Below are 15,345 nucleotides of genomic sequence, written 5' to 3' on the forward strand. Positions count from 1 at the left end.
AACTCAGTTGTTAAACTAATAAAACAAATTTTGTTCTCTAATAATTATCAAGAGCAATTGAACTTGCACTTTATAACTGGTTTTACTTTATGGTTAAAAATGGTTAGGTACGTATTATAATTCAACTTTTATTCATTAAACTTACTTAAACTTGTTTTAACTTCTTTCTAATTTAGACACACAACTATAACTTCAACTATATTAAAGAAACAAAAATAATACAACTTTAATTTATTACAACAATATAAAAAAAAATCTTTAATAATTAAAACTTATTTTGTATTGAACACGTTTTTTAATTATTTTAATTCAAAAATTCTAAACTGTTGTTTATAACAGGATAATTAAAAAAAAATTATTATTTTTTTTTTTTTTTTTTTTGTTAATAATAATATTCACTGCTAGAATTGAAAACAAAAAATGAACAGGAAAGCAAAAATTTCAACAGTATAAAAAACATAGTTTAAATATGAACGAAATTGTCAATTGTAGATATTTAAGAAGTTATTTCTGCTGCTTTGTCAACTTTTTAGTAACAAAATATTAATAAAAGTTTTATTTATGTATTACAAATTTTAATGGAATATTTTAAAATATCAATTTACAACCGTCTAATACAAAATATTTAAAATTAACTTTACATTTTAGAAAATAATGGTTTAAAAAATCACATATAATATGTCTACTTTTCGATAAAAAATGCATACGTATATATAAATACAGATTTCTAAGAAAAACTCAATTTGAAGTATTAAGAATTTGTACAAGTTGTAAAAAAAAATTACAAAAGTGTTTGGTAATCTAAAACTTTTAAAATACAATATTTTCATTAAAACAGTAAGTCTTGTCAACTATCATTACAAAAAGTCTAAAAACTTACATGTATAAAAATGTCAAACTTGATAACTTTTCCGCGGAAAAAGTCAACAAAGCAGCAGAAATGGATGTATTTATATAGCAAGTCCGAACACGCTGACAATGCAGTACATTGATTTATTCTCCCACCTCAGGGTGCAACTACCGTCGGTACTGTTGTCCCAGTAACACGAACTTGCCGTGTGCAGACCTGTGCGATGAATTGCACGTAAAAATAACAAGTTGTCAACTTTAATTCACAATCTAAGCGTGTTTTGAAAACGTAAGAACAGTTATCTTTATAATTTGTTATAAATATGACCTTCCTATAGAAACATACTATCAAACAGCTTTAAAACTTCCATTAAGTTTAAAAACCTTTTTTTTAACTGAGAACGTAGAATACAGCTAGAGTTTTGTACATAAACTTTAATTTTATTTTTAACATATAAATATTTTTTAGCTTTAAACTACATAGAAAGTATAGATGTAAATAAATGTTTCAACGAAAAAGCAGGATTCACACAGTACTGTCTAAAAGCCATAAGCTAATCATTAATTTAATTTATCTAAAATATTTTAAAGTCATACACTAGTAATTGAGGATGGATAAAATTATGTATAAAAGATGGTGGCCAACAGTCTTTGAATATTAAAATTCTAAATTTGTTTAACCGTTTATAAACAACTAGATCTTTCGAAATAAATGGCTAAAACAGATTTGACAGAATCGATGGAAGATGAAAATTCTAGGATTGAAATATATTTATTAAAAATTCAGACAATAAGAAGTTTTACCGCCAAACGGATTATCAAACTGAAATTTTTATTCTATTCAGATTCTTTTCAAATTAAAGTTTAACAATCTGTTCAGCGGCGAAACTTGTCAAATGTCTGAAATTGCAATAAATGTTTTTAGACTAAACCTTTTTATTGTATTATTAAATTTAAAATTAGACAGTGGGGTGAATGAATTGAATAAAAAATTATAATGCACTTTTCTGTTTCAAAAAGCTAAAAAACTACCTGTTTTCATTATTAATTGTCACCAGAACAAACACTTATTGCACTTTATAACATTATTATGTCGTCGAAAATTAAAATTTATTGATACATACCACACAAATTACAAACATTTATTATAGTTTGTACACAAACATAATAACTTTATCTTTATTTAAATTTTGACTGATTATATCAAAAAAGTTACTTTGAACTTAAAAAAACTAGTACAAAGAAACTCGTAGCTTCATCGATGTTGTAAAAAGTAAGAATAATTGTTTATAAAAGTAAATTGCTGCCTTAATTAATCAAGAATAATCATCATGCTTAAAAATAACAGTCTAAAACTACAAAACAAAAATATAAGTAGTAAGATTTAAAATAAAATTTATGTAACCTTTACATTTTAAATCTTTACCATGTGAAGGTATAAGAAAAAAATCCTTGGTTTAATTTGGTGGCAAACACACTACAAAATTAAGTTAATAAAAAAGGAAGAGTAAGACTTAAATAAAATTATCATAATTATTTTGATATTTTTAACAACTACTACTTAAGTAAAACTACACAACAACTTTAAACATTGGTGATCACTTTTTTATTTATATCAGCAAATATTATAACTGGTTTTTCACTCCAGACAATAATCATCTATAGTATTTTAAACTCATTTATAATTCATACCTAGTTACTGTAAAAGCTTATGATCAATAAAATATGAAAGCATTTATCAAGTGTTGGAACTATTTTGACAAAAAAAAACTCAGGATGTTTATTTACTCTATGGTTTTAATTTAAATGTATTTAAGTTTCTGTTTCTGAACAAAATAGTAATAATAGTTTTCAAAACCAGAAAAACAAAACTCAGGGTATTTTAGAATAAAAAATTTCATAGAAAAAAAAGTTCAATAACTTTTAGGGTTAAATTTTAGGATATGTTGAATTAAAACTTAAGTTAGAATAAGTTAAAATACTCGCAAAAAAAATGGATTCAATTACTTGCCCTAGAATTTTCAACAACTAAAATAATAATTTCTAAAAATTAAGGCATAGTGTGCTTTGTACTTGAACTCTGACTTTTAAAGATTTTTTTGCAAGTAACATGAACTAATTTTTAATCTTTATTGCTTTAAAGCTTATAAAATAAATTAATCAACATTGCCTCAACGACCAAACCAAGTACCGTCAATATATGTTTTTAAAAAACTAATAAAAAAATACATGAAATCTGGTTGCATAAAGACCTTTCTAAATACTAACCTGCACCGTTCTTCTGCATGATAACTGCTGTTACAATGTATTTGAAAGGCCTCTGTAGTTTTGTCAAGGCGTTCAAACACTGCTCCACTACATTTGATGTCCAACCATTTACCTGTAATAAAAGTGGTAGGCTTGGTTTATTTAGTTCCTAATAGAGGTAGAACAATATTTAAGTTTTTCAAACCATCACAATAAAGCTTTGCATGCTGATTGACAATAATATATATATATACCACTTTGTACATATGTATATGTATATATTAGGGTTAATACTAATTTTTTCCAAATTTCTTCCAGGTTTTCCAAATTTCTTCCAGGTTTTTAAACGTATACACTTTTGGTCTATTTTTAGTTTAAAGTTAAGTTTAAGGTAAGAAACTGTGTTAAATAATATAAAAACATTGAAAAGATACTGTAAAGCTACTTTAAATTTTTTTTATTAAAAATAATTTTTGATGATGACAAAAATTATTTATCTATATGATAGATTTTTTGAGTCAAATCAAAATTTTACTACTGAACATATGAAAATTGTTAAAAATCCAGGTTTTTTTTGCCTAAATTGTCAAATTCCAGGTTTTCAAGGTTTCCTGGTAAAGTGGCAACCCTAATATACGTTTTTACTTTGAATATGTTCAAACAATACCCTACAATTTTCTTAGAATTTTTAGTATGTAGAGTAAACTAAGTTAAAGTCGCATAAGTTTTTATTTCTAAGAACAATTACCTCATACTTTTTATTACTTAATACTTTTAAATGGCTGGTTACAAATATTTTAACACTAAAGATCTGGTTAATTTGTAAAAAAAAAAAGTGTTGTACAATTCACATAGCAGAAGGCCAAAAACTTATTTCATTATGGCATTGAGATGATAAGGCACTTTTTTATATTTCGAAATTATTTTAAAGAACTTTACCTTAGCTAACAGTTAATTTTTACCAACTCTTATAATTTAAATTAGTTTTTGAGAAATGTGAGGACAAAATCGAAGAGTTCTGTAGGATTCTTATGGATGGTTAAGTTGAAACAGTTAAAAAATAGTATTTAATACAAAATTTATTTTATCCTACAGTCTTTAAGCAGTCTTATTTAAACTTAAAGAGTATGATTTACACTTAATAAATGTAATCTTGATGTAAAATTTATCAATTGTATTAAAAAATTTCATAATAGGAGTAAAACTCGTTTTTTTTTAAGAATTTAGTTTTTTTCTTGTGGTGATGATTTTTTTTTCTACAAACTGTAACAATAAGATATTTTTTTTAATGCAATAAACATTTCCTGGAAGTTTAAGGTGAATTGCTTGAAAAATGAAGGAGCAAATATATTATTAGTGAAATTTTAAATTGTCAAGTAAACTATTGATAGTGAAAAAATTGCAATCCATACAATTGTATTGGAATTTTTTACAAACATGACTATATCTCAAAAGCTAATAAAAACTTTTGTAATTTATAAAAACTGACATATAGTTTATACTTTAAGCTTTCATATAAGAGCCATGTTAACTTTTGTGTAAAAAAAGAGCTTAAAAAGTAAATAAACAAATCTACTTTGCTACGACTCAAAATGAAACATCATACCAAATGAATTACAATTAAGTAAAAGTAATTATTGAAGTATTTTTTTAAACTTAGACACCAAACTAAATAATATATAAATAAAACTTAAAATTTGGAATTGAATATTTGTTTTATAAGTAAGTATAAAACTATTGTTGTTTATGAAATGTTATTATCCCTAAAAAGCTAGTAAAAAAGGTAAGTTTTTGAGTTTATTACTTTTAGTTGACCCTATTTCAATTATGTACATTAAAATAAAATTCTTTAAAAATAAATGGAGTAAACATTAGAATCAATTTAATATCAATATCACAACTAGTATTATTTTACTATTGGTAGATTATTATAACTTATTATTACATATGTACTACTTAACAATCTTTAAAAAATTGATAGAAATAATAATATGCTACAACATTTATATAAATTGGTAAAATTCTAATACTTAAGTACATAGATAGGATCAACATTTAAAAAAATAAACTAAAAACTAAAATGAAAGCTATGAGATACTTTTCACACAACAAAATTTTTTTTTTTTGAGATTTATTCAATTGAGTAAAAAGTTCGAACACGGATAGATGCAGTTTTTCATTCTTAATTTTCTTAGTCAAACATTTGTTCACAAAAATTAACACTGGATCTTATTTAAAAATTTAGAGTATAAACTATAGGATACTTTTTATAAAAGTATAAAATTCAATTAATTTTTGAGATATAACCAGTTTTGTAAGAAAGTTTAATACAAACGTATAAAATAAAAAGATTTTAAGGTAAATTTTCTTGGAATTTTTAAAAACTAAATAAAAATCTATAAACTTAACTTCAATCTTAGAGCAATACACTTCAAACTTTCATAAAATATTATTTTTAATTTTAAAAACAACTTATAGAAAGTAAATTTTTGAAAAATAAAAAGCTATAATAAAACTGAAAATAAAACTTTTGTTGTTAATTTATACTAAGTGCAATTTAAAAAAAAATTACTACAAATTGTTCAGAATTTATGTAAAATTAGACCTAAAAATTTAAAAACAAATGCTCAAAAACAAAGGAGGATATAGATTTTAATTGAAACAGTCTATTTACGCTTTATTACTAATAATATTAGTTTGCTCTCTATAAAGAATCTATATAAATCATTACTTTAAGTAAATTGTGATCAAGAAAATTTACCCTTAAAACAAAGGAATACTGGTTAAGAACTACTGGTTTTAAGCTTTATATTGAAAACTTTTTATTAAATGATTTAATTTCAAAAGTTTCAAAGTTTTATAACAAAATTTAAAAACTTTTTTTTTGTTTTTTTGTTATAAAGATTTTATTTTTTTATACTTTATTCGGACAAAATTTTCTAAATATTGTAAGAAAAATTCCCTGAAAGTTTGAAGTTGATATTTCAAAAAATATAGGAGGAATTATATTTTTAGTGATTTCTAGTTATTTGCCTTTTAGTTTGCGCTTCCCATAAGGAACCTATTGTAGTCTCGGACTTCAACCGGCTATACGTCAAAAAAAAAATTGAGTTTTAAAAATCTGTAAAAAGCAACATGTAGCTTAGTTGAAACTCAATAAAATAAGACTAAATAATGAAAAATTGATTTACTCCCCTTTACCCTTAGGTTACTTATGGAAGGGCCAAAGTAAAAAGACAAACAAGAGTATTTCATTAAAGATCTATCTTCTCCTTAGGGTTTTACAATCATTCTGAAACTTTTCCAGTTTAACATTTAGTATATTACTAACATTTTCGTTGTAAGATTTTTTAATTAGAACTAAAAGTTTTTTTCTATAAAAAAATTGAAACTCTGTTTTTTTTTTGGATTCTTACTATTGGATTTTTTCTATTAATGCAAGGAGCATTTCTTAAAAATTTGAAGCAGATTGACCTAAAATGAAATAGAAGATAGATTTTTAGTAGATTTTTCAAAATTCAGAGAAAAATGGATTTCATATATGGTCTAGTGTTAATTTTTGTAAAAAAATGTTTAATCCCCCATTTACCCTTAAAATAACCTTTCACAAGGTTATCTAATTATAATTTAATAAAAGATTAAAATAAAAAACATATACTTTGTACTTGAAATATTTTTAAGAAACACGTGTAAACAATATATTCTTTGCATATAAGAAAATGTTAAATTTTATTGAATAAATAAAACATGCACACTTATTAATTTTTTTTTTATTTGTTAAAAGATTGACATTTCTAAATTAAAATACCTTATTGTGCTGATATGCATTTCCACCAATGGTCATTTCAATAGACTCCTTAATAACATTGCTGACATCATCAACTACAAAAGTGGTTTGCTCATCTTCTACAAACTCTTCATCCATTTTTATATGCTATTTACTTACAAATATATAAACCTGTAAGTAATATTTTATGTAAAGCTAATAGTTAGATAGTTTTAAAAAGCTTCAAAAAGTAAGATGAAAAAAGCAACAAAGCTTACTAACAGATCAAGCTAAAACAAACTATATTATAGTTTTTCATGTTTTTTTCAAGTAGTAATAATCTAACTACCAATTTTATTAATTTCTGTTTGTTTAAAGTATGTAATAAAACTATTATCCTTTACATAAAAAGTATTTTAGATTGATCTTTTTTTTTTGTAAAAGTTTAGAATTATATATCTGTAGCATAAAAAGCAGTAAAATTTAATTTGAATACTTGGCCTATTTTTTATATAAGTAGAAAAATGGGACTATTTTCTGATTTAAGAATGTGAATTAAATTATGTGCTATTTTACTTAAATTATTACTTTTTAACAGTTACTTATTCAGAGAGAAATATTGCATATTAGAGCTCAACTAGTACCTCTCAAAAATTTAAATTTTGTAGTACAGTGCTGTAAAAATTTTTTAGCAACATACTATCTTGTCAACTGTGGTTTACAGATTAGGGGGAAAATAATCTCAGTACTATCTCCCGGAATGTAAACTTAAACAAAAGTTTTGACTTGTTGCCTACTGATGCACTGAAAAATACAAAGAAGTGGTGAAAACCTGTATAAGACAAGTTATTTGTGCTGAATGGAATGTGAAAATGAAAAAGTTTGAAGAAAAGGGGCACAGTGAGAAGGAAGCGCTTAATATACATACAGAGGAAAAAATTATCTTTTCAATATTAAGTTTCTAAAAAAACAAAATCCTCCTGGTCCTTTTACCAGATCTAACAATGTTTCTTATTACTTATGCAGTTATATCAATGATGCAGTCAAGAATAAGTGTCTTTACATTAAAGTCAGATTGGCTAAAATAACCTAATCTCATGATTAGATATAGGGGTAGGGAGTACTTGGGTGATGTTTGCTAGACTTATTAGTCCATAAGATTTATATTTATTTTTGCTTCATGAAGAAGAATCTAAAGAAAAAAATATAAATTTTGCAAGAAAAAAAGTATCCCACCCAAACAATTAATTTCAACCCCAAAAACCACATATTTTTTGATTTTTTGACTTTAACAGTAATAAAATCACTTATACAAGTCCTAGACTTAAAATTTATATGTTAAATCAAAGCTTATACTTATTGACATGGATTTAAAGATATATTAACTATTTTAGATGTATTATGATGTCATAATCACCCTAAATATGCAAATTTTGATGTAAAATGGTGCTTTTTGGAAAATTCAAAATCATAGTTTGTTAAAAATATTGATTTTAAAACAAAACTTTTTAGGTATACTTACTTACCTTTAAAAATTTTGGTGGTGTGGTTTGTATATAAGCAGAATATTTGATGTCAAAGTTCATTTAGCTTTAAGTGTTTAAAAAGCTCAACTAGCATTGCAACAAAATAACAAAATATTAAAAAGTTATGATTTATTACAGGAAAGATAATTTTATATGACACTGAACATTAAGTTAATGAATGCAAAATAAAGAAATTTAAAAAGGAATAAAGAAAATTGCAAAATAAAACAAACACCATACTGTATCATTTCGCACTTAACATTATTGCAAAATGACTGATACTTATAAAAATGTTAATATTAAAAAACTGTCACATGATTGATAAAATCTAATGGACTATCTGTTTGAAATATTTAGGTAAACATAATACTCTTAAAGACTTAAAAAAAATATCATTTAACTTTCTGTAATAGACATCTGTTCTACTAAAAAATCTATTTGGATATGGTTTCTCAGTGAAAAGTAATAGATCTTTTATTAGAAACAGTCCAAAATTTAACTAAGTCAATTTTTGTAAAAAAATGTTGGACCCCCCCCCCCTATAGCCTCAAACAAAGCAGTACATAAATCATGTATTATCATGAAAAAATAAACAAAAAAAAGTTTTGCTATTCAATCTGTTAAAAACAACTAGCAGCATTTTTAAAACTACACAAAATTAAATAAAAAATTAAAAAACTAACTTTAACTCCCCTATGCCCTTTGATAATTACATGGTTGCCACTGATCAAGCTGAGAAAAATTTCCTGAATTTTCCTGACTTTTTACCAAAATTTTCCTGACTTTTCTAAATCTTAAATTAAACTTATTCTAAAATACATAATCTAACACTTGAAACTATATAAAGCTGTCCAATATGTTAATAGAAAATTTTTGCAGTTTTATAAAGGATATTTTACTAATTTATACCAGATGAAGGCATTCGAAATAAAACTAAACATTTTTGTAAATTTTGAGGAAAATTTTGGAATTTTTTTCTCACTATTAAGGACTTTTTATTAATTTTTACCATTTGAAGGCTTTGGAAAAAAAGGAATTTTGTAAATTTAGACTGACAAAATCTGATTTTTTTTAGTTTTATCAAATTTCCTGACTTTTCCTGACTTTTTTTCAAAACCCCTAATTTTTTCCTGACTTTTGTCAATTTTTTAAATTTTTCCTGACTTTTCCTGACCAAGTGGCAACCCTGTAAATAACAATGATTACACATTTAGAATTTTGGTGTACTTTTTAGTTGCAGCAAAACTAAAATCTGGTAATTACCTAGGATGATGTCACATCAATATCAAGCTAAAACTATATTATATTTGATGTCTTTTTAACCATAATTTAAGGCTAAAAATTTATGTTTTATAAATACACAAATAAAATTAAACTTATTTATCATAAACTTATGAAACTTGGCTATTTAGTAGGTTTTATTTCTATTTTTAATTTAAAGTGATTATATCAATACAATAAATTATATTCATTATAATATTGTAAAAAAAATCAACTAAATATTTTAAAACAAGGACAAAATAATTAAACTTAATTCTTACATGTATTTATATATATTGTTTAAAACAAAGTATCTTTTTAGATTAAAAGTATAAGGCTTAAAATTAAATAATGGTTAAAAAGACACCGATTATAATTTAATTTCTGCTTGATACTGGAGCAGCATCATTCTAGGTAATTACTTAAATTAATTCTTTTGGGACTAAAACTTTGGGATCTTGTCACAACTTTTGGTTTTTAATTCTGAAAGTTTTTTTTTAGTTGTTTGCTAAATCACAAGCCAACAAAGAATTAAATTTTTAAAGACTTTTTTTTTGATAGTTTTTGATAATTATAAATCATTGAAAGTTAAATTTTCAAATAAACTTTATCATTTAAGAGGAGAGTAAGTGCTGATAATTCTTTCACTATAAGAAGGCTAAAGAATATACAAATATATATTTCTGACTTTAATTTTAAATTCATTTAACTTAAATTTTTTATTTAAACTTTTAATACTTTATGTAGTTGCAAAAATTGGAAATTTAAAAAAAAACTTTAAAGGTATATGATTGTAAAGCATTTTTATAAGGTAACACATAGTTTCTGGGATATTACAAGATAACACAGCACATATTTTAATAGCAACTTATAGTGTTTGTAACTTGAACAAAATGTGTTGCCTGGATACTTCAATAGATTTTGTTGTATTTTTTTGTGAACAACAAAACCATTTCGCCCCAACACATTTTTATAACTGAATTATTAAACAGCCCAACAAAGTTCATTTGCATTGGGCGTGAAATTCACGCCGTGAATCATAATATGTAAAAAAAAAACATATACGGAACAATAAAATCAGTTTTTATAAATTTTCTGTTAGTCTTAGTTAAGGCTTTAAAATTATTTAAAAAAATTTATTTAAATCAATAAAGTAACACTATCAAAAAAAATTCTTCTATATCTGCATAATGGGAACAGGTCACTTTTGCATGAGCGTCACTTTTGCACAGTTTCTCTTTTGCACGGAGAGTCACTTTTGCACGGCGTCACTTTTGTACGAGGAGACACTTTTGCACGGTAGTCATTTTTATACGCAGGGTCATTTTTGCACGGCGTCACTTATGCATGGCGACATTTTTGCAAAGCGTCACTTTCGCATTGCGTTATATTTCCATGAATATACTTATGAACTGCAATAATTTTAAACGATCATTTAATTTTGAGCGGAACTTCGCTTTTGCACGCTTCTAATTTTTATTTTTTCAAATAAAAATTTTAATAAATCTTTAGTTTTTTTTTATCAATTTAAATAATATTCGCTTTAAAACGCAAGTTGTTTTGAATTAATAAAATGTGGTAATTTTTTAATGAAATATTGATGTAAAGTTTTTATAAATTTATTCTTTCAAAAAGTTATGTTACAAACTATGTTTCGGTCAAAGAACTCGTCAGTGCTTAAATAAAGTTCTTAAATAAAAGTTTTTATTTGAAGTCTTACGTAGAACAATATAATATCGTACCAAAATTGATTAATTCATATTTATAGTCTTAATTTAAATAAACTATATGAACACACATTTTCTAATTTTAAATAAAACAATTTTCAATACATTAAAATAGAAATAATCTGAATCTCGTTAATTAAACGTTAATTAAACGTTTATCTTCTAGTTTAAAAAAAACAACTTGAATATCTTAATTAAAAATAATCTGAATCTCGTTAATTTTTAAACAAAAAGATAAACTTAATTTAGTAAGGCTTTAAAACACGAATCTTGAGTATTTTTTTATTTATATTCTTTTGATGTTAAAATTAGCATTATATAGTTGTTTAACAAATATTTTAAATATATTTTAACTTCAAACAATTGTTAAACAAAAAAAAAAAGTAAATTTCTGAATTGTGAAGATATTTCAGATTTTACTTGATGTTTATTTTTTTTTTTTTTTTAAATTTAGCACTTAAATTAAAAAGAGCACTAAAACAGCGCATTTTTCAAAATTTAAACTTAGATTATTTTATTACTATAATGTTGCATGATCATGATAAGCCGATGAGAGAGTAACATTTAGAAGTTTTAACTTATGTTTAAAGAAAATATACCATATTAGTCTTCAACCGCTGCAGTATTTCAATAATGAGACTTGGAAGAATTCTATGGAACAAACTTCCAAGTAAATTAGTTTCTTGCAAAAATTTTAAAGAATTTCGATTAAAGTTAAAAAATTTTTATCTGAATAATGTTTGTGTAAGACAAATTAATTAGTAATTTTTAATCAACCGTTGATTTAATTTTAAGATTTAGCTTCGTTTATAGTTCAATTTTATTAGCAGCATCTTTACTTTTTTAATAATGAGTCATTTTCAATGTATTTACTGATTGTTCATCTGGCCAGTCTATTGTTAATGTCGTTGGAGCGTTAGGTTTTTTTTTTGTTGTTAGTCGATGCATTTAAATATTTTATGTTGATCGTACGACATCAAAGCGGAAATAAGTATAAGTTTGTGGTTAAAATTTTGCTTTTTATGTTAACCTATAAATTTTATATCAAATTACGTTTTTATCTTTGTTTTGTTAAATAAACTATTTGTGTTAATTTTATTTTTCTTTATTTGTCTTTCAGTTTAAGAGGTCTTGGTTTTGATTCCTAGGTCATAATATGGACAATAAACTTGTAACCGTATAGTAATATATATGAAAAGGCATAGTTGTTGACTAATACATTAAAGTTCAAAATAAACTAGAACAATTTATTTACACTTAAAGTACTTTTTATCCTAGTTTCTAAATAATTAAATTTTTTGTCCGTGGTATGAATCTTTATAAATAACTTTATTTTATTTTTCCTAAGTTTGTTTCTAACATTAACTTGTACTGTTTAATATTTTAAATCTTTCATTTTTTGCCCTAAATATAAGTGTTTTATAAAGTTTTAGTTTTAATTTTCCTTTTATGTTACGGATTTGGTATGTACTAACTAAAACATTTTTTACCAAAATGCAAAATTGATGTTCCGTGCGAAAAAGTAATTTCGTCAAAATGTTGCTCTGCCAAAATTTTATTAAAAATTGACGTTGTGTAACCATGCTGCCGTAAAAAATTGTCATCATGAAAAAATATCGCCGTGTAAAAGTGTCCCCTCGTGCAATAGTGACCATCCGTGCAAAAGTGACGCTCGTGCAAAAATGTCCCCTCATGCAAAAGTGACCCTGCGTGCAAAAATGACCCTTCGTGCAAAAGTGACACCCACCCCGCAAAGTAGTAGCATATTTTCAAAGTTATGCATTTAACCAAAAATTTAAAGTTCCCTTACCTGAAACTTAAATTAAAAAATTACTTGCTTCAAAATAAAAATATTAATTTAATAATAAAGGAATAGATTGCTGTTACTACTCTTTTTTTATGGTAAAAAAAACTTCAGTCTCAAACTCAATCCCTTGTATAGATAAAATTTTTCGAAAAACTGGGTAAGTAAAACCAAGTGTAGTTTACTTAGTAAAACCAAGTGTAGTTTACTTACCCCATTAATATTAAATTTAATTATCCAAAAATAAAACAAACAAAAAACTTTCTTTAAAATAAGTCAAAAACCCTTATTGACATGCCATTTGAAAAACACTCACAAGGCAAAATCTCAACATTAAAAACCACAATGTGAGGAAAAATAATGAAGCTGAAATTCCCAAGCAAGTGTTCACCCCTGCTACAACAAAAGAATCCTACAGCAATCCAACCAAAAGATCACTGTCACCTGAGATTCTTACAATCAGTTGTTTAAAAAGTACTTTAGTATTATATTGTAGATTAACATTAAATAATTATCTTAAAAGCTATCAAAAACTATTGAAGTGTTAATAAAATAAAAAATTAGAAACTAACAAAAAAAAAAGTAGTTTCTGAAACTTGTAAACTGTATAGGTAAAACTAATTATATTCCAATAAAAGTAGTAAAAAAAACTTGAGCATAAATAATTATGTATACATACAGCTAAGATACAACAAAACTGGAAAAAGCATATAAACAGTCTGCATACCTATATAAATATTCTTTATCAAGAGACTAAAACTAGCCAACCATAAATTGGAAGAAACAAACTTAATACTTACCATACATTAAAAACATAAACATATAATAAATACCAACTAAAAGCAATTAAGCAATATCTGCATTTAAGGCCATAGGGGGTAAGCCATGTTTTTTTTTATTATATTTTATATAAACTTATCTTTTTTTATAGAGTTTTTAATAAGCTTCAAGTAGCTTTTACCATTTTATAAATTCAAATTATTTTTTAAGATATGACAGGTCAAAGTCTCAAAGTTGGGCAGCATAATAGGTTCCTTTATGAGAAGGGAAAACTATAACGCAAAAAGAGACTATTTTATTAAAATCCATCTCCTCATACACTTATCAAGCAATTATCTTAAATCTTTTATTTACAGTCTAATCTTTTTTTTTTTAAGGTAGAAAAAACATCAGAAAAAACATCAGAAAGTACTCACTCTCCCCTCTGCAACGATAAACGTTTTCTGAAGGTCAAGCAAGTGAGTTTGAGCTCATCACGTGTTATTTCACCTGCCCTATCTTTAAATTTTCTAAGAAAAAAAATACCTTTTAACTAAAAACAAAACTAAAAATGTCTATGTAATAAAAAAATTTTAGCTAACTGAAATAAAAACTAATCCTAACCCTTTATTGAAAAAACCTCTGGTGACACGTCATTTGGCAAACACTCACAAGGTTAAAATCTCAACACCAAAAACCACAAAGTGTGGGAAAATCATGAAGCTCAAATCCCCAAGTAAGTATTTGCCGACTACAACAAAAAACACACCAACAATCCAATCATGTGATCACTGCCACCAGTGTGAACTCACAATCAGCTGTTGTAAACTCAATAAACCAATATCTAATTTTAAGTATTTAGTTCTAAAAAAAAAAAAAAAACTAACTAGACTGAAGAAATACTGTAAGTAGGAAAAAAAGATACTATTTGTATTGAAAAAATAACATATATATATATATCAACAATAAAGTCAATAAATAATAAGAATTTTCAAAGTTTGTTAGTATTAACTTTGTACAAGACTCAAAAAAGAAAAAAAAAAAGAAAAAAAAAAAAGAAATATTAAACAAATAAAATAAGTGAAAAAATAAAAATAAATAAAATAAATAAAAATATAAATAAAAAACCAAATTTAAAAAATAAATAATTAAAAATTAAATAAAAATTTTGTATTGAATTTATACTTTTACCTCTAATTTCTAATAAAAAATATAAATAAAATGATTTTTCTTAAATCTAACACAATAACAAAATTAAAACAAGTAAAACAACTTAGCAATAAACAAAATTTATTACAATAATTTATAACAATCACTATTCATTACCAGGACATTCATAAAAATAAAGATCCACACATTACAATCTGGTCCCAAATAACATGAATCAAATTTTAACACAAACAAACA

At 24.5% G+C, this 15,345-nt stretch overlaps 1 protein-coding gene across 1 annotated transcript; it reads right to left on the reverse strand.

Annotated features, from left to right (window-relative positions):
- Nucleotides 1–387: 387 nt before the first annotated feature.
- LOC145838153 (dynein light chain Tctex-type 1-like) lies at nt 388–7,050 on the reverse strand. The gene is made up of 3 exons (XM_082945706.1): nt 6,905–7,050; nt 3,118–3,229; nt 388–1,066 (listed from the first exon to the last, which is right to left on the reverse strand). The coding sequence occupies exons 1-3, from the start codon at nt 7,019–7,021 to the stop codon at nt 951–953; spliced, it is 345 nt and encodes a 114-aa protein (XP_082801832.1). The 5' UTR covers nt 7,022–7,050; the 3' UTR covers nt 388–950.
- Between the last annotated feature and the right edge of the window lie 8,295 nt (nt 7,051–15,345).

This window comes from Thalia democratica, chromosome 6 (genome assembly GCF_965202585.1).
Source record: "Thalia democratica chromosome 6, ktThaDemo2.hap1.1, whole genome shotgun sequence".
Classification (NCBI taxonomy): domain Eukaryota; kingdom Metazoa; phylum Chordata; class Thaliacea; order Salpida; family Salpidae; genus Thalia; species Thalia democratica.

Bases quoted from the DNA above. Each gene is read 5' to 3' on its own strand.
- LOC145838153 (XM_082945706.1), bottom strand. From the start codon at position 7,021: ATGGATGAAGAGTTTGTAGAAGATGAGCAAACCACTTTTGTAGTTGAT. The intron at 3,230-6,904 runs GTATTTTAATTT...CTTTTATTACAG, and splicing joins ATGCATATCAGCACAATAAG to GTAAATGGTTGGACATCAAA. The intron at 1,067-3,117 runs GTTAGTATTTAG...TTCATCGCACAG, and splicing joins CATGCAGAAGAACGGTGCAG to GTCTGCACACGGCAAGTTCG.